Source organism: Rhipicephalus sanguineus, unplaced genomic scaffold (genome assembly GCF_013339695.2).
Source record: "Rhipicephalus sanguineus isolate Rsan-2018 unplaced genomic scaffold, BIME_Rsan_1.4 Seq276, whole genome shotgun sequence".
Taxonomy (NCBI): domain Eukaryota; kingdom Metazoa; phylum Arthropoda; class Arachnida; order Ixodida; family Ixodidae; genus Rhipicephalus; species Rhipicephalus sanguineus.
Window position 1 is genome coordinate 16024 of NW_023614923.1, and position 19125 is coordinate 35148.

The 19125-nt window shown below is 45.5% G+C and overlaps 1 protein-coding gene across 1 annotated transcript in view; it reads right to left on the minus strand.

The window, feature by feature from the left end:
* LOC119376915 (zinc finger protein 77-like) overlaps positions 1-17984 on the minus strand; it is a gene marked incomplete at its 3' end in the record, with an annotated part of 33058 nt that extends 15074 nt beyond the window's left edge. Inside the window, 5 exon segments of the mRNA XM_049411506.1 lie at positions 279-339; positions 1350-1377; positions 9288-9313; positions 15942-15981; positions 17841-17984. Coding sequence (XP_049267463.1) covers positions 279-339; positions 1350-1377; positions 9288-9313; positions 15942-15981; positions 17841-17984 — 299 coding nt within the window.
* Positions 17985-19125: the final 1141 nt, after the last annotated feature.

A 19125-nucleotide genomic window follows, 5' to 3' on the forward strand; every position in this document is an offset into this window, starting at 1 on the left:
TGCCCAGTACTGGTTTGAGCACAAACAAAGCAGGGCATGAAATCTTTTTTTTTTTATAGTTTCCTAGATATAAACACATGTATGTTGGAATTTACTAGCATATAAGTATCAAGGTAACTATAGCTGATGCTTGAATGTGTCGTCTGCTTCTCATCAAAAAGCAGCATTTTTTTCCATAATCAAAGTATGCACTAACACGCTCAAATTATCATTATGTGAGCACTGTGCTATGCCACGCAAATTGCACATAAACATACAAGAAAACATGAGCAACTTACGCTGAATCAGCTGAGAAGTTGCACACCATGCATTCCGGTGTGGAAGGGCTAGGAGCTGTTTCTGGAAACAAGCAGCAGACGAGCAAATATGTTCTGTGGAAATCAGCGAGGCACATTAGTTTCGTGAAAGGAATATCGTCATGCATGCAAGAGCAGCATGAAGGTGAGCAACAAAACGTTCTCTACGAGAAAATCGTGCAGGTTCATGCTCACAGAATACTGGAATAACACATCTTGAGCTAGTTGGTCGATCATAACGAGGCAAAAACAGCGTACACTTGACGAGAATGGACAGAGGAAGCATAGGGCACAGCGCCTGTGCCCTGTGTTCCCTCTGTCTGTCCTCGTCAAGTGTGCGCTGTTTTTGCCCATAGAACACCATGTATTTCGAACTTCAATATAACGAAGCATATCTATTCTTGATCTTAATAAACAAAGCTTTTACACAATCTTGGCTGTTTATGTACTGTTTTCTCAAGAGGCACAAATTCCCTTGCACAAGTGGTTGCTCTGTCTGTTATGCATATGTGACCCTTGTGAAAATTATCGAGTGTTTCAAGTCTAAACTTTCAGTCCATTGTGCTGTTTATGCAATATTTTGTGCCTGTGCTAGTTGGCTAATATTGAATTCATGCACTGCAGTGAAATAAATGCATGCTGCCACAAGCACTGGTCAGTACGCTGCAGAAAAGGTTATTACTGCATTCATTCATTGTGCGCCCAGTTAAGTTCTGGCAAACTGATTACACAAAGTTAAAATAAGTATCACCCAAAAAACAGTTACCAGAAGCTTGGAAGTCACAAACAATTTGTTATTTCTTTCATTGTTATAATCCTGTTAAAATGTTTTATTACACCTTGTACAGCTCAACACGGATTCTTGACAAGTACAACATAATGTATCTTTGCTTGGAAACCGGTCAACTCAGGAAAATCAAAATAAGGCAGTCGATTGCTGTCTTAATCTTTTGTTGTGGTGTCTGTGTTGTTAATGGCTTTACGAGATGGATAACAGGGGGCACAAAAAAACAACAAAACAAAAAAACAAAAGTGAGAAAATGCAAGACATACCGGCAATTGGACTGTCTGCACGTGAACCCTACAGCAAAAAAGGCAAGGAAAAAGAAAGATGATTTGCACCAGGGCACCCAAGTGCGAATCAGTTCAGTGAAAACCATTCAGGCTGGCACAACACAGCCTTAAACCTGATTTAACTAAGTTCCGCTTCAACTTAGCAAAAAAAGAAAATAATGTTTCGAATAGTTTAAAATGGTTTACGTTTTTGCATAGGCAAGAATAATTAGATAAACGCAGCATAAACTGATTTTGTAGAAAAACACGACAGCATTTGTGAGCTGCACGAAAAGGCTGTCAAAAAATGTACATGCTCTTCTTCAAGTTGAAAGTGCAATTACAAAGCAAAAATATCCCATTATGGAAGCATACCTCAGAAAAATGCATAAAAAGCAGCAAGTGATTTAAATCACAGCTGCTTTAGTTTACATACTGTCAAGACTGACAAGGTCAAGAAAAGAAGATGAAGAATGTATGTGGCAGAGATAATTTCAAGGCTGGAGTGAAAAGAGAAAAAGGAAGACAAGAAAAAGAGCGCGCGGGGGTCACCAGATTGGAACAAGGGGGCGCGCGCAGTGGAGAATGTGAGAGCCGGGACACAGCGTTCGAGAGGCGGACAGCTGTGGAGCTTCTGGCTGGGTCTCGCCCCAGTCTCCTGCCCGAGCACCGGCCTTGGCGAGAAGCTCACGGAACTACCGCTGACTCTGGGCTGCAGTTTCCCGCCCGAGCACGGCCTCGGCGAGCAACTCAAGGAACTACCGACGACCTGGGCTGCAGTGATCCCGCCCGAGCAGCGGCCTCGGCAAGCAACTCCCGGTACTACCGCTGCAGTGGTTCCTTCAACATTTACGCCACTGTTGAGCATGGATACGGCGTGTCGTCATTCAGCTTGAGAGGGACTCGCAATGGACCGGAGGTCACGCCAGAACCGTAAGCGCGAGAACTAGTGAAACGCAAACGGTAGCGGACGTCGAAATGCGTGACATTAAGACATTTCCTTTTCTTTGTTTCTCCAAGTGTGCGCGTTTTGTTGTTGTTCTCTTGCTATTTTTCTGGGAATGAAGTGGGAGTTTGTGTTTGAAACCATCGGCCTCTGTGATTCATTTCGCACAGCCCGACGAGCGAACCAGGCACCAGCATACGTGTGACACATACCGATGCAATCTAAATAAATCACGAAGCTAGGCACCACTTCAGGCTTTCCCCGCTATCACAAACAAAAAAACTAAGGCAGCTTTGCACCAGTGGTGCCAAGCCTGAAGGAAGTGCGGCCTGCCTCATTTCTGTTTATTCCTCTCTTTCTCTCTCATCTTTCAATCTATTTCTGTCTATCTTTGTTTCTCTCTCTACTTCTCGCTTCCTCTTCTTTCTGTCTCATTCTCTCTCTCTCTTTTTGTGTCTGTTTCTTCCATGTCTCTCTTCTTCCCTTTCTTTCACTCTATTTCTCTCTCTCTGAACTCGTTCTCTCGCCCATTAGAGTTATTGCATCTCACGCTGGACAATCGGTGCACGTGACCTGGGAGCGAAGCAGAAGGTGAAGAGGAGAGTGTGTGCCAGTTCATGATGATGATAATTTCTGTCGGCTCTGCACAGCATAAGGAAAAGTTTAACAGCTCCGCTGTAAAGTACTAAATAAAAGCGTTCTGTATGAATAAAACCAGGTGAATGTTAGCGACAACTTAAGAAACCATCCAATACTTTTCTCTGTGCTAGTGTTGAAAGTTAATTTGCAGTAATTGAATAGTTGAAGAATAATTCGTTATACTTGCATCAGATACAATATTTTGTCACATGTCATTTGCTTGTCCCTGTGAAGGAAACAAGACGCAGGGACACGACAGTGTTCTTCAATCATATGAATTGTGAAAATCCCGACGGGCTCCACGTTATCAGAATCCGAACACATCATTGGTCAAAATTGCCGAGGTCTGCTGATTGTTGTGTCACCCCTTGGTATTCTTGCATAAATAATTGACCCCAGTCAATTCCTTTTCTTTTCTCTCCAGATGAGTTTCAAACAACAACGGCTGCCAATAGTACAAGAAAAAGCAGAGTAAAGAGAAATGCTAGTGGGAGGCCAAATCTGGCAATGCCCCACAAACAATGGCGTTGGTGTATAGTAGTAACAACCACAACACAGTATTGGCGACACCCTCTTTGCAAATGCACACCACAAAGGCCTCCAATGTAAGTTGCTGCCAAGAGGTGCAACCTACGAGAACAAAAACACGCTGAAGGTTGCATACTGGACAATGAAGTGTTGAAACAGCCCAAGCAAGAGGGTGTGCGCTTATAATCTGCTTGATGAGGACTTGTGCGAGGGTGTTCTCCAAGAAGCGGAGTGTGCCACAATGTTTTAACTAAGCTTGAACAGGTGATTTTTTCTTGCACCTTGTTGCATATGTAAAAGTTTCATGGACATCTTGCGGACTAACTACAGTCAAACCATGGTATATCTAATATGAAGAAGGTCAGAAAATAGTTCAATATACAGTAAAAGCTCATTAATTCGGATATCACGGGATCGGAAAAAATGTCCAAATAACCGAATGCTGAATAATTGAAAGTACCAAAAAAAAAACAATAAACAAGTGTCTATTACATCAATGCACTTCCATTGTCTTGATGAATACGCAAATCCAGTACTTATTTTACATAAGAGCGTTGTAAAAACTGCAATTTTTGTCATTCTCAACTTCGTTCACAATGTGACAAAACTCAACACCCCCTTAAGAACACCTTAAGCCGAAACGTCCTCTGAACCCATCCCTTGTTACGTACCGCCACCACCAGCACCACCGCGCACACGTGAAAATGACTTTTTCGCCGGAGAAATGGCCGGCAACTGATCGTTCGTCCATCACAATGCAGCAAGCGAGTTTTATGCCAGCATGCGGACCATGGCTGAAGCTCTTCATCTTCAACAGCTTCTACTATTTTTAGTTTTGGACATTGCGCGCTAATTGGCCGAAGTCAAAACTGAGTGCCGCATCCGCTGTGGACAACACCATGGTCGCCATAGGTCGGCAAACTCACTCATGAGCCGACTCATACAGACGCACTCAGACTCGGATCGGGCTGCTAGTCTGAGTGAGTCTGGGTTAATAATAATTTGGTGTGTGTGAGCCCGAATGAATCTGGTTGAGGAAAAGTTTAGTGAGTCTGAGTCCGGGTGAGTCCGATTGAGGAAAATATTGGTGAGTCTGAGTCTGAGGAGCCCTAAGAGCAAAATATATGTCTTGAGTGAGCCTGAGTGAGCTCCACCTATGATTGCAGACCTATGGTCATGCCCACTTATCTTCAAAATTACTATAATCCTTATATTGCCTTATGTTTAAACTAGTCTATTCATACGTATCTCCATGCACAAGCGTTCATGCGCCACCTCGATATTATTGAACAGAGCAGTGATAGGGGGGAGGGGGGGCATGACATTCCCCGCAAGCTCTTTCACAGGAAGTTCTTAACAAAAATATCGTGGGAGTCGCATTTTCATAAAAATGTTTACTGGATTGAAACCACTGACAACTTGTATTTGAAGGTACATGATCCAATGGCATATCGTTACGTGCCGATTATGTGAAATATTGGTGTTAAAGAGCATTGATGCCATGATCGACAACGCTAACTTTACGCTAACGGACTCATGAGTGGATTCACTCCGACGCACTCAGACTCAGATCAAGCCGTGAGTCTGAGTGAGCCCGGGAGTAACGTGTTGATGAGTTTGAGTCTGAGTGAGTTTAGTTGAGAAAAATTTGAGTGAGTGTGAGTCCGGGTGAGTCTGGTTGAGGAAAATTTTGGTGAGTCTGAGTCCGAGTGAGCTCCTAGGGCAAAATATATTTCTTAAAGGGACACTAAAGGCAAATATTAAGTCGACGTTGATTGTTGAAATAGCGGTCCAGAAACCTCGTAGTGCTGCTTTTGTGCCAAGGAAGTGCTTATTTTGAAATAAAATCACGTTTTTAGTGGTCCGCATCGCGTTAGCGCGCTTCAAATCCCGCCTGAAAATACGACTCTCATACGTCACTGCTGCCGTGCCCAACGTTGCCCGCTTTTACTGCGCGGCCGCCGACACTAGTAGCAGTCGAGCGAAAGTAGCGGGACCACAGTAGCAACAACGGCGCTGCGGCAAAGACTTGCTCGGATGGGCACATTCAAAGCCGTCACCAAGTTGCGGTTGGTCTCGTAATCCTCAGTACGAAAGTGCAGCGAGCACACACGCAGAGGTTTTGGTTTAGCACACTGGCGCAATGGCATGACACTAAGCCACTTCGAGCGTAAGGGTTCATTCCGCGGCACCCAGTGAAAAGACACACGGTTTCCTTGCTGCAGCACTGGCGTTGTGCACCATTCGGGCATCCGGCAATATCACACGCATGCGGCATTTTGTCGGACTTTCTGTCAGAGCGACTTTCACGAGCGCGCAAAACACGCACGGCAGTACGCGATCCCGAAACTACCACTGAGACGGGCGAGGCACAGTTCGGCGAAAACGGAAGTTTGAACCATGCGCGCAGTTCCCCATGGCAACGCCACGGAGGTTTTGTTTTCCATGAATCAAGCGGAAACAAACAGACAGCATTTTATTACGTCTTCTGTTGCTCGGAATGTTTTTTTACTGCTGCTAGTTTGATTACTAGTGATTATTGTAGGCCGACTTCCCTACGTCATCGGGATCACTTCGAAAATGTCCCCACTCGTGGCGCTCATCATGTGATACATTTAGCTTAATTTCTCGGTAAGTAGGGCACTGCTTGATAATATTGCCGTTTTAGAAGTTGTCATACATTGGGCTTTCACTCTGACATAAATTGTTATTTGCCTTTAGTGTCCCTTTAAGTGAGTCTGAGTGAGCTCCAATTTTCTGCTGACTTATGGTGGTCGCTGAAGACACAATCATAGCATACACGCAGTTCTGAAGGCACACACATGGCCTACATCCAGAGTCAAAACGAAGCTGTTGCACACCGCATCTGCTGCTGAATAAACATGGCTCACTAATGCACAATCATGGATGGTGAGTACATACTTCTGGAGGCACGCAGCGAAAACGAAACTACTGCTTGTTGCAGCTTTGACCCCAGTCACTTTCGACGCGATCATAGATAGCTGTCACGCAGTTCGTGTGCGCTGAGTAAAATCGAAAACAAAGCAAGTTTGCCGCAGCCGCTGAAGCCTTGGTCATCAATAACACGACTGCGGATGGTGACCACGCCATTTTTGAAGGCCCACGGCTGTTTTGGTTGCTTGCGAACGTCATTTTCCGCCTTTTGTGTCACCCTTGTGGCGCTTCGGCTTGGCACGCTCCAATGATTGTCCGAATTAACCAGGTTACGGCCAAACATGACCGAATTAACGAGAATTTGAGGTCATCAGCTTGCCGGAACAGAGAACACGTACAATGATCGTTTTTCCGAATTAACGGGGTCGAATCAATGAGCTTTTACTGTATTGGTTATTGACTAACAACATAAGCCGCAGGTATGCACTTCACTGCACGAACACAGCTATTTCACTTATCAATATGCTTATTGCACTGCACTACAGTATAGCGTGAAGCTTACTAAAGCAAATCCATCACTATGATTGCCTTGGCCACCTAGTTGTCAAATGACGAGGCCCGGGTTGGGTGGAGACGAAACAGTTTGGCGCCCTCTTACGGATGGCCTTCAAGACTGCTCTCTACCTGCCAAGTACAATCAACTAAGAATTGCTGGCACTGGTTACAAAACAGCCTCAACAAACTCACAGAGGGCCTTCATGTCTCACAACAACAGACTGAGCACACTCGCATGGACCGGCAGGCCCTACAAACGTTGGGATACCTTGCCCCAAAACAGGAACCCAAGAAACCTGTGAGACACCTCGTCACGGCCATCCCACGCAACGTGGACTCCAATCTACTTGCGGCAGGAGGAGAGCGAGGGCCCAGTAAATACAGAAAATATAGATTCAAAAACGTGGGCCGTTTACGAACACTGCCGTGTATGTGATCAAGATGTAGGCATTGGTCTGCGACCGCCAAGGACATGTTACTTCCGATGCATCAGCCCTCCCCTGCACAATCGCAAAAACCGAAGAGCTGGCCATTGCGTTAGCCCTTCACAAAAGCCAGCATGTAAAACTAGCCACTGGCAATCTTCACGGATTCCAATCAAGCCTGCCACAACTTCCTACAGGAAAGAATTGGAGCACCTGCGGCACAAGTCCTAGCCCAAATACTTGAAGACACCGAGGGCATCTACATCCAAACCATCATCTGGATACTGAGCTACATTGCCATCATGGGTAACCTGCACACCGACAGAGCAGATCAAGGCTTCCTACACAACCGAGCACTTCTAAAGCCCAAGCTCAAGCACAGGACCCATACCCAGCCATCCTCCAGTATTCAGCACCCTGAATTATGACAGATGCCACTGCCTGGCGTAGGCTCCAGAAGGCACCATAAAAACATATTAGATCACATGCACCCAGTGCCTGCAGGGACAAATGCTTGTGGTGCAGGGCCACACCACCCTGTACCACATACGTGGGAGTGCACACATCAAATGAAACACCACTATGTAAACACCATGAAGGAGCCATGGGAGGCACTCCTGTCCAGCTCAGGCTGATCTAGAGCGGAGAGGATGACTAAGGGCTCAAACCGTATCGTACCCCTTCGAGGGCCGTAGTTTCTCATCATTACGCAATGCAAATGAGACCACTGCAGCACAAGCCTCCACATCTTATGAACCATCTTGAATGAAAAAAAGCACGAAGAAAATGACGAGTAAAGAACAACAACACGGGCCCCGACTCGCAATTAATACGTTATTGCTGAAGAAACAGAATAAGTAGAGAACCGAAAGAAACGATTGCAGAAAAGCCACCTTACATGTACAAGGGAGAAGAGAACATAAAATGGCTAACAGCTACAAAACATGCGGCGACTAATCATTGACGAATCTGCAAACACTCTTGCAAGTATAATACCTCCGCCTGTGACAAGGCTATCGAAGGTTGACCTGCCCCCTCCACCAACATGTAGAAAGAGCTTCATTATTCTCTCACTTTTCGGGCAGAGTGCCAACGCAATATCTGTGTCCTGTCAAACGCAGGCTTGCAGCCGCTTGTGCGGCAGTGAACGCCAAATGAAACTGATCCCGTTTTTTATTGGTCCCATCATTTGGCGGTACACTGAACTTTAAATAGTGCATCTGACTAAGTTGCACAGAGCCTATCACCATGCGCCACATGCTTCGTGGCGCATGGACTCCAATCTACACTGCGGCAGGAGGAGAGCGAGGGCCCAGTAAATACAGAAAATATAGATTCAAAAACGAGGGCCCGTTTTACGAACACTGCCGTGTAGGTGATCAAGATGTAGGCATTGGTCGCGACCGCCAAGGACATGTTACTTCCGATGCATCAGCCCTCCCCTGCACAATCGCAAAAGCCGAAGAGCTGGCCATTGCGTTAGCCCTTCACAAAGCCAGCATGTAAACTAGCCACTGGCAATCTTCACGGATTCCAAGCAAGCCTGCCACAACTTCCTACAGGAAAGAATTGGAGCACCTGCGGCACAAGTCCTAGCCCAAATACTTGAAGACACCGAGGGGCATCTACATCCAAACCATCATCTGGATGGTTCACTGCTATACTGTAGTGCAGTGCAATGAAGCATATTGTGAAATTTTTTTAACCATCACAAATGCGCACACAGCATTGACAAACAACTTTAGAAACAGGTTTATTCTGTGCGGTGGCAAAGATCTTCCGATACTAAGTATCTTATTTCTCCAAGTTAGAGCTTATGCTGTTTTATTGAAATTGCAAAAAAAAAAGTATATATGGCATGTTTGAAAAGCTTAACTCATTTATTAAATGTGAGATTGGTGATAAAATATTCCACTGTAGAAGCTGACATTATGCGGAAGCATGACTCACCAGCACAGCTGGGAGCTCTGGAATATCTGCAAATGCAAAAAAATCTCGATTAACAGAGCATAACAATCACAACTTCAAACTAGGAATTGTGTCATTACTGGTGACATTCGGGCTCTGGTATATCCCCTTCCGGGGATTTGCCAATTAGGAACACCAACGGAACACCATCATTTGGGACCCTCATTCCATCCAAAACCTTGCCCAAGGGATTGGAGTTGCCAATAAAGCTTTGGCAGCTCCAATTGCAAGCTGCATTAGTATGTTCTGGACACATTTTGGCATCGGGGGAAGGAGGTGTGCCTATGGGCACTGCAGCTTTGCTAAGCATGCTTCGTCCCCTTAAGATTGCAACAAATAAGTTGTGCAGCTGAGGTAATTCTGTGAAACAATAAAAGACTTTTACACAGAAGTTAATATATCAGAAAAAATCGAGTATAACTTTTCATAACACAGCAGCGAGTTACGTGTGTTTCCACGTGAAAGCTCATGCATCCAAAGCCTGCTTGAAGATCCACATTTCTCTACACTTAAACCTCAATATAACGAACGTGGATATAACGAATTATCGGTTATAACGAAGTAAATGGAGCATAGAACGAATTTTCGGATATAACGAAGTTATTTTCGTGGCAAATGTGACTTTGTTATAATGAGGTTTGAGTGATACCTCATAGCAGATTTAAGTCCCTGCATCATTACTTGCCACACTACTTTTCAGCTATGACCATGACACAGTTTGTTTGAATAGGTGTTTTGCCACAGTTGACTTCCTAGGTTACTGCACATGAAACAACACACACAGTGAAAACAATCTGACACCGAAATAACACTGCAATCTACATGCTCAATTTTGAATGCGACTAAGGCATTCATGCCAGATGTCCACTACTGGATATATCCTACCAAGGACATCCCAGAAACATTGCATCCGAATTTATGACCTATAAATATTTATCCTCCTCAAGGCTTTGCATTCATTTTTCTCCTTATGAAACCATGTTTCCGATACATTTAATTTACAAGCCAGTAGTTATATCAGCAGCTCGTGTGTACATATATTGTGCCTTGCATCTTTTCTGACGTGGTTGACTTACCCATAACAGCTTCTATAGCTGGCTGAGTAATGCATTGTCAAAGCATGGCCTCCGATAACGGCGCGCGGCGGTTTCTTTCCGGCCGTCCCAATCGCCGCGCTCCCCAGCAAATAAAACGAACGTCGCGTCGCGCGCCCGGCTACCACGCGGGATGGCGCACTCACTTGGAATTCCTGCGGCAGCGGAGACCGCGGCAAGAGCGCGCGGGATTGCAGCGTGCGATGTTTTTTTTTTTCTGCGTACGAGCAAGCATTGCCGCCAGGATGTTCTGGATGCACTGAAGGCAAGTATTTTTTCTGTTACTGCATTTATTTTGGTCCAATTTACGGAGAAAACCACGGCAACTGCTGAATTTTCCTGATATAAATTATTGTAAGGAGGTATCAATTCGTCTGTGGTAGTGTTACCTTTTTTTTTCATTACAGTCCGTTTTGTCTCGGCGCGAAATACCTTGATTTGAGAAATATACAGGGGCATTGTAGCATTCTTCCTTCTCTGGAGACGTGTATGGGTGAAAACTGGGCTAATTTTCGTCGTTGAATCATATTGTCCTCCTATCGTGACACTCGTTTTACTATTTGATCGCGTACGGATATTTATGAGTTGGTCAACCGAAGCACGGTTGCGCTCTAGATGATAAGTAATTTTGCCGGAATATTGTTGAAGGCTTCGATTAGCCGACCTACACTTACTCCACACGTCGTTCACAGTGAAAGTGCCTGAGTTGTTATCGCCTCCTTTTTCATCATCCGGATTTCACTTACATTTTGGTAGCACAATGGCAATATCAGCATCTGTTCATTTACTGTGCTCTCGACTGCATCCAAATCAATCAATCGATCATAAATGAACAAAACACGCCTGTAACCAGTCCGTGGTCGTCACAGAACCGGCGACTTTCAGTCTAGACCACGGTCTAGACGTATGGCGACCGCCTGCAACCTCCTCCCTGTCTCCTGCGGCGCGACGGGAGGTACATAGTTGGAAGGGAAACTGGGGAAGCCTCGTGGGCGAGTGCGAGGCATTGTGCGCTATGCGAGCGCGGCTGTCGTGCCAGACTTGATGGCGCCGGCGACATCGCGAGGAGAGAGCATGACGATTGCTGATGCCGAGTTTGGTTGGCTCAGTTAGCGTTCCGCCCCAGCGTGCGCTCGACCTTATTTCTTTGTAACGCGCTCATGCTGCGGCGTTTGCGCGGTTTTTTATCTTGCGTGCTTGTGTCGCTGGCGTTCTGCGTAAAGAAGACTAAATTTTGGCGTGGAAGTGGAAATGAATGTTCGATTCAATAGCAGTGATTTATTAATTGAAGTTGCAGACTACTTACGGCTATATAACTGACACTCTGTCAGTGCTGTCTTTTTTTTTGTTGTTGTTGCAGTTGCTAGAGAAAATGCTGTGAGGTCCTGTGTCTTCTCTTTAATTTCAGGAATATGGCATACTGCTGCGTACCCTTCTGCAAGTCGAATAGCAAAAAGAAGCTTGGGATGCCTGTAAAGCATTCCGTATAGAAGGAAGTGCCTGCAAGTTGTTAATAAAGGAAATTTAAACAAATTGTCCCTAATGGAAAATTTGAGTGCTGCTGTACGTGTTTTCATTTCGCTATATGTTGTTACACCAAAGGAAAAAATGCACAAAGGAAGCAAGCACCGATACCTGCCTTTTGCGATACTGCTTCCAAACGGACTGCTTCCATCGCAGGCCTTAAATCTAGCTTACAACATTATCAAAATATCTACTGTGGGCTCGGGGCCAGTGGTCGGCCAAAGCCCTCAGAGACACATAGGCGACAAGAAAAACGCGTTTAATTTACGGAGGCCCGGCAACGACTGATCGGTCTTTAGCGGCAGGGCGAGCGCGAGCCCCGGGCGTCATCACGCCCAGCCTCATGATGGTTCTTTTTTTTTTCTTCTCCTTCGCTAGCGTGCCCATACTATACAGCCCGCAAATTTCGAAGTATAGTAGGTTTCTAGCACATGTGGATCTCTTGCAGAGGCATCGTTTTTCTAAGTGCTCTAATAACGGCGCAAATCTACAGCAAAAAAAAAAGCCCATTTGAGAATCGATAGGCCCCGGCATTTACTTAGCCTCTCGTACACCTTGACCAGACATTTCCAAATCAGCGCGAGGTTAATAAAAGCGCAAAACCATTTTTTCCTCGCCACATGCAAGCTGCGCCAACAGCGCGGCAGCGTTTCCGATCCCAAGAAAGAGCGCTGCGGTGCGGAGAAAAGAGCGCGCCCGCCCACCTCGGGAAATACGCTCTCTCCGTGCGATTGGGACGGCCGGAGAAAAACCCGCCGCGCGTCCGCCATCTCGGAGGCCATGGTCAAAGCATCGATATGAAATATTTAATATCTTAATCGAGCAAAGAAATCACTACACTGCTGCTAGTGGCACTCATCTCCAATTGGTTATGAACAATGTTACATATAACCATTTTGGTACGACGACATCTTCCTTGAGATCTTGTTTTAGTTTTGCTTGTGGTACATTTTATATTAATTCAAACAGATATGGTCGTTGAAAAAAAGGGGGCACTGTGACCTCTGAGGAGCATAGAGCAATGCACACACACAAGCAGTGCATCGATTCAAAAGAATCTTTCCTCGCTTGCGTACCCTTGTGAGCAGCCTGTACAGTTTTCACAGGTTGAAATAAGACATCACATTTCTATCACGACTGGTATGCGCAACTACTCAAGATAACTGCATCAGCTAATGTTAATGTTGGCTGTGATGTAAGTGTTCGGTTTGAAATTACACGCCAACATGACATGAACGGTGGAAACAAAGGTATGCACAATATTCAGCCCTAAATGGTTGCATTTCAATTCATGAGCACTGTACATGTGCTGTACACTGCTGTTCCCTCAGCACATTTTCGTAGCCTTTTCAGCACCTCCTCTATTTTTTAGATGTACATCAGATAGGCCGCCCCCAAGCCCCCCTGTAGCTCTCTCCCATTCACCTCATTTCGAGCTTTTCTAGCAGCCAACGGCACCTATCCCGGCCGTCTGTGTACTGTGGCGTGTTTTGCCAAGTCAAGGCTCCTTGCTTACGGTGGGCGCTGTGCACGTGGAACACCTACTTCTCTACCTTGGAGTCTTCGATGAACAGCTCTCATCATGTGGCACTGCTGTGTGCCTATGTGTACGTCAAGTGCGAGGAAGAAGGACACTGGTGTTTCCTTCCATGAAATCTATGCTGATCTCAAGGTGCGCCGAGAGTGCATTAAAATGATTTCACGCAAGAATTTGGGAGCCTAATTCTTCTAATTATTTGGTTGTCAGCAGTAAGCACTTTGTTGCACCTGATTTCAAAGAAAACTCTAAGATCCATCAGCTAAAGAAGAGAGTTGTGCCCAGTGTGTTCGCGTGCTACCCATTCATACAAACAGCCTGCCCGTAGTAAGGTGCACAGTGACCCAAGGGGCCGCAAACGTGCACCAGAACTGGACGATGACAGCTGCCCCAAGAAAAAACAAAAAATGGTAATTTCGTCCGAGATGGGTGACCCAACACTGATCGACAATGCCGTAGAGCCTGATGACGCCCCTACAGCTGCGTCAACAAGTTTCCTGTTGACGATCGCATGTCAGTGGCTTCTGCTATGCTTCTGCAACAAATTTTTTTTTCACAAAACTAGCTTCGAAACGACACTAAATGCATCAAAATCGGGAATGGTGACATGGACCTCGTGTTCGATCTTGTCTAGACACACCCATGCTTTCCGGCGAGTGAGCCAACACTTGGTGTAGAAACCCGAAAGTCGGTGCAGCGGCGACCTTACGAGTCGACGATGGGCTGTAGTGGAAGATAGGCTTGTGCGAATAGTAAATTTTAGGTTCGAAGCGAATTCGAAGCGAATAGTGATTTTGGTCGAATAATTTCTAATCGAATTCGAATAGTATATATCGCATATTATAAAGAAAACGAGCATATTTGTCATGACCCAACCAACCTGCACAACGTTTTTTTAATAATGTAACAAGGCATGTGCAATGTCATTCTTTTTGGTTCAAAGGAAGTGGAAGCAACTTTGAATAGTAGCAGGATTGACTTTCGGTAGAATGCAAGTGATAACCTGTAAAATATGTTACATTTTAAATTTACTACCTTGGAGCGTATAAGCCGGTATAACAAGTTTTTAGACTTAAAAAATGATGAATCAATGTGAGGGTAATATGTTCATTTAACCTTGAAGTGGGGCTTCGCGGCAGTGCGGATTTTCCCTGGAAAGGTGTATTCACGGTATAGCACCCCTCCACTGCAGTGAAACCACCTTTACAAAAGATTACAAACGAAAAGTGCGTACTTTTCCTGGAAATGTGTATTCACGGTATAGCACCACTCCACTGCAGTAAAACCACCTTTACAGGGGGTTACAAGCGGACAAATATACACCTATTCGTTCATTTCGAATACTTCGAAATATTAATAATTTAAATTCGAATCGAAGCGAATTCGAATACTGTATTATTCGTTCGAATATTCGAAGTGCTCGAATATTCGCACAAGCCTAGTGGAAGACATGGCATGTGTACTTTCGGTAGACCGTAAACTGCAGGTGCAGACCCATTGGTACCAGCAGGCTATAGTACAAAGTGCTCTTGCGGCAGCAGTACGAACATAAAAAAAAAAGAAACGTTCGTACCGTAGGGCGCGCTACATTAAAATCGCAGAATGCAATAACTGCAGTCAAAGACAAGATGTACATAGCTTTACAAGGCCAAGTCTCATGCAATCCCAAAGTGGCGGTCATAACAGCTGCTGCAAGGTACAAACCCAGCTTTTCTGCTACTCGAGCTCGCGTTAAAGTTGTACGCTGTTTATGAATTTCGAAAGCTAAAAATAGTAGCATCAGCATCATCGCAACTGCAGTTCGTAAAGCCAGAGTATCACCGCACTTCCGTCCAGAGTAGATGACAGGCCGGCGATAGTGTCAGCTGGCGCCGCGTCGCGGCAAGCGTGCGAAGCTCCCATTGTTTGGCGCACAAGACGGGCATATAAAAATAGAGGAGCTTCAGGTTGTGTGTTACTGGGTACGGCATGGTCAGTACGCAGGATAGAACAGGCAACTATGGAGTCCATAATGCCGGTGCTACATAGGTGCTTTGAGCTCTTGCCATTAGCAGCACCAGGTTACCTCAAGGGATGAGCGAAATGGGAACACGTGGCCCACGAAAATCGAGCTTTGGGCAGGCATCCTCTTTCTTTCTTGCGTTTTGAACTTTGGATAACTTCAGATTGTGTGCTCCCATCGCTGCCATTCTTGCTATACTTCTGTCCATCCATCAGTTTATGTAACTAGCCAATGAGATGCAGGTTGAAAATTGTTAGAGGGGCCCTTCAAGGACTAGAATGAAATAAGAATGCCACTCGTGTCTGGTATTTTAATCCGCTATGGATAAGTACTGTACTATGACTGCTCACGCGCAAACTCCAGCCTTATCACAAGGAATCTTCTCGACCGAGCCAATGCTGTCAATAAAACACCAGTAACTTTTGCTACAAGGAAGAGACTGCAAGTAGGACAACAGGGCAGTTGACAAGACCACTCACCTGGCTGCACTTGTAGGTGCTCACCAAAGGCAGGGGGAACCTGAAGGCACAAAGACAGCATCCACAGATGTAACAACATGCATTTCTAAAAGTTACACAATTAAACCTCGATATAACAAAGTTGGTAATTTACATTGTTATATCAAAACTTCATTAAATTGAAATTCGACATTTTATGAATAGTAAAACACCAAAGGATTCTTTTTCATTCGGAAGGTGCCGAAACACACTCCAACAATAGGGCAGTATGAAAAGAACTTATTTCAATAACATTTTAAAAAATCAGTTCTGTAGAACTGGACATCTGGCAAAGGCCTCTTTGCAGCATTCGTACGTCACGCATAAAATAGAAATAACTGCACACTGTCGTAATAATTGTTAGGCTGCCACTGCGTCTTGTTGTGTGGAAACCCTGGGTGGGGTGCAGCATCAACGTTATCCCATTCTCCGAACCGAACCACTTAGTCCAATGGATGCGCAACACTGAAAACCGTTGCATGCCATGCTCTGGTCTCTTAGCCCCGAGAACAAAAACTGGTGTCGCTGCAGCCACGCCGATGTGACGTCACGGCAAGGACTCACCTGCTCCGCCTCCAAGGATCGCCGTTTTCTGCGCCAGCCGTCTACCCGCTCTTTCGCGATACGGTGGTGATTACTCCTCAATTTTACGATGCAAATCTCCCAAGGCAGAATGTGGAAGTTTTCTTCACTAGTGAGAGTTAACGAAGTCATGAAAGGGTTGGAAATGTGTAGCTTAAGATGTGCAAGCTCCCATCGACCAAACAAAACTGAAAAAGGTGACGCAGCACAGCAAGACCAGCGTTGTTTCACCAGCCTTACTCCAAAGAAACCGTGCTAAGAAAATATTTATGCCAAATGTTTAACTTCATTACAACAAGGCATAGACTCAAGGTTAAAACTTATGTCCCGAGTATTATAAATGAAATGAGGAGTTTTCAATTCACTAAATACATTGCGGTTTGTCGTGCAAGTTATGTCTGCCTCGAAAATAATCTAGGTGATTTGAACCGAATTGCGCTGCGACACACACGATGGTTTCGGAAATGCTGAGATATTTCCTCATACTTGGATCATATGTGCCGATTTCGTCTCAACGGTCGTCAGTGCATTATATTGTCGTATACCCTGATTTGAGTGAACTGCTGATTCAATCAACCGTCGCGTCAAAAATGTTAATGTTCATTTCAAGCGGGGGCATTGCTCATAGCAATCGCTTGCCAGACAATGACAGAAATTCAAAATGGGCATTCTGTAGGTTTCGATGGCGCACTCAAAGATTGGACCCACGTAAACAGTAAACACCCCTTCGCCTCATGTAGTAACGACTGGTCTTACATGTCATGTCCTCATGCAGGTTTATGCTGCTCAGGGTAATGAAATGACTTAAGGAAAATTAATTTACGGTTGGATTATTAAACCGCATGACGAGCGTGACTGACCATTGCAACAATGCTGCATGAAGACACAATCTGACAGCAATAAGAAGTTTCCGCAGTTAACCTCAACTTGTTTTTGTAGTGATGTGAGCACCGGAATAATTGCAAGAAAAAACCTGAAACTACACATCGTGATGAGTGAACAAGTACAGAAAAACTAAAAGCGACAGCTGCGGCGGTATTCTGGACGAGCGCTTTAGAAATGTTTTGCGAGACTCGATACTGCACGCGTTTTTGTAACTGCGCGCAGGGCTTAGCAGACCGGCAAAAATGCTGTCCGCATATTGCAAACGCATCCAATGCAAATAACACTTGTGGAGGCGAAATCATATATTTTTTCAAGGAATCACCCGTGAAAACGCAAGCTAATAATGCCAAACCATGATGTGATTGTGAGGCATGCGGCAAAATAATTTTGACCACCTTGAGTTCCTTAACGTGCCCCCTGTATGGCCACGTATTCATGACTTTCTGCATCCAGAGGTATCTGCTGGTAGGCGTCTTGCAGGTCAAGTTTTGTAAACTTCTGACCTCCCGACATGGCTGCCACCAGCTCTTCAGCACGCTGAACTGGGTAGGTTTCCATGAGCGACACAGCACTGACTGTTGTTTGAAATCTCCACAAATTCTCATTGTGCCGTTTTTTTTCTGACAGGCACAATCCGCGCTGCCCACTTCGCTGTCTTCACGGAAATGAGAATGTTCTGACGCTGCAACCTCAGGATCTCCTGCGTTACGAGGCCAACCAACGCAAACAGCAGTGGGTATGCAGAACTTCAGCACTGCATCTGAGGCACAGGAACATTGGCAGAAAATCCCTTGAACGTGCCAATGTCTTCTGCAAATACCTCAGGAAAATGAGCAATCAACTCGCGGACATCACTAACTTGGTTAATTTGTTTGAATCCTTCGATACTAATGCCCAAAGCGTGGAACCGTTGCGCCCAAGCAACGTTGGAGCAGTGCCACTCGTGAGATACAATGGAAGGACCCATTCGTTCCCGTTGTACTCGACGTGAACGTTTGCCTTGGCCTTGACTTGCTTGAGCTCCCCACTAAACCCGCGCAAAAATACGTCTGAAGGTTTTAGACTCCTTTCTGGAAAGGCACGTTGAAACTTGTCTACCGGCATTACGGAAGCTTGCCCTGGTGTCCAACTCCGTCGGAAATGGTTTTCCCGAACATTTCCACGGTGAAGAGGAAGGGCGGCACAGTCAGCTCACCGCTTAGGTGCCACATGTCAAAAAATGGAGCACGTCGGCATTCATCAACAGCGTTTACTTGAGCGGTACATGTGGATTGTGGTGGTACAGTTCTCACAGCAGACGTATTTCCTTTCGCGAATGTCTCGGCCTTCCGCAAGTTTGCAGACGACTGCCAAGTGCTCCACTTCTTGCAGTAGTGACACTGTGACTTGCTGTGCCTGCACTTGCAACGCTAAATGCCTCTGTCGCCGCCGAGGTAACACGTCATGCTCTTGGTTGCGGACGATACCCGGTGAGTTGGCAAACCCGGTAAACTACTTGCAGTTGCCTGACACAGTTCACCGGCATCTTTTCTAGCGGCTTCCATCACCAAGGCAGTTTTCACTGCGTCCTCGAATGCGAGATCGGGACTCTCGAGTAGCCGCGTCTGAACCGCTGTGTTGTTTATGCCGCATACAATTCGGCTCTCTCAACGTGTGTGTGAGTTCGGTTCCATAATTGCAGTGCTCGGACAAACACTTG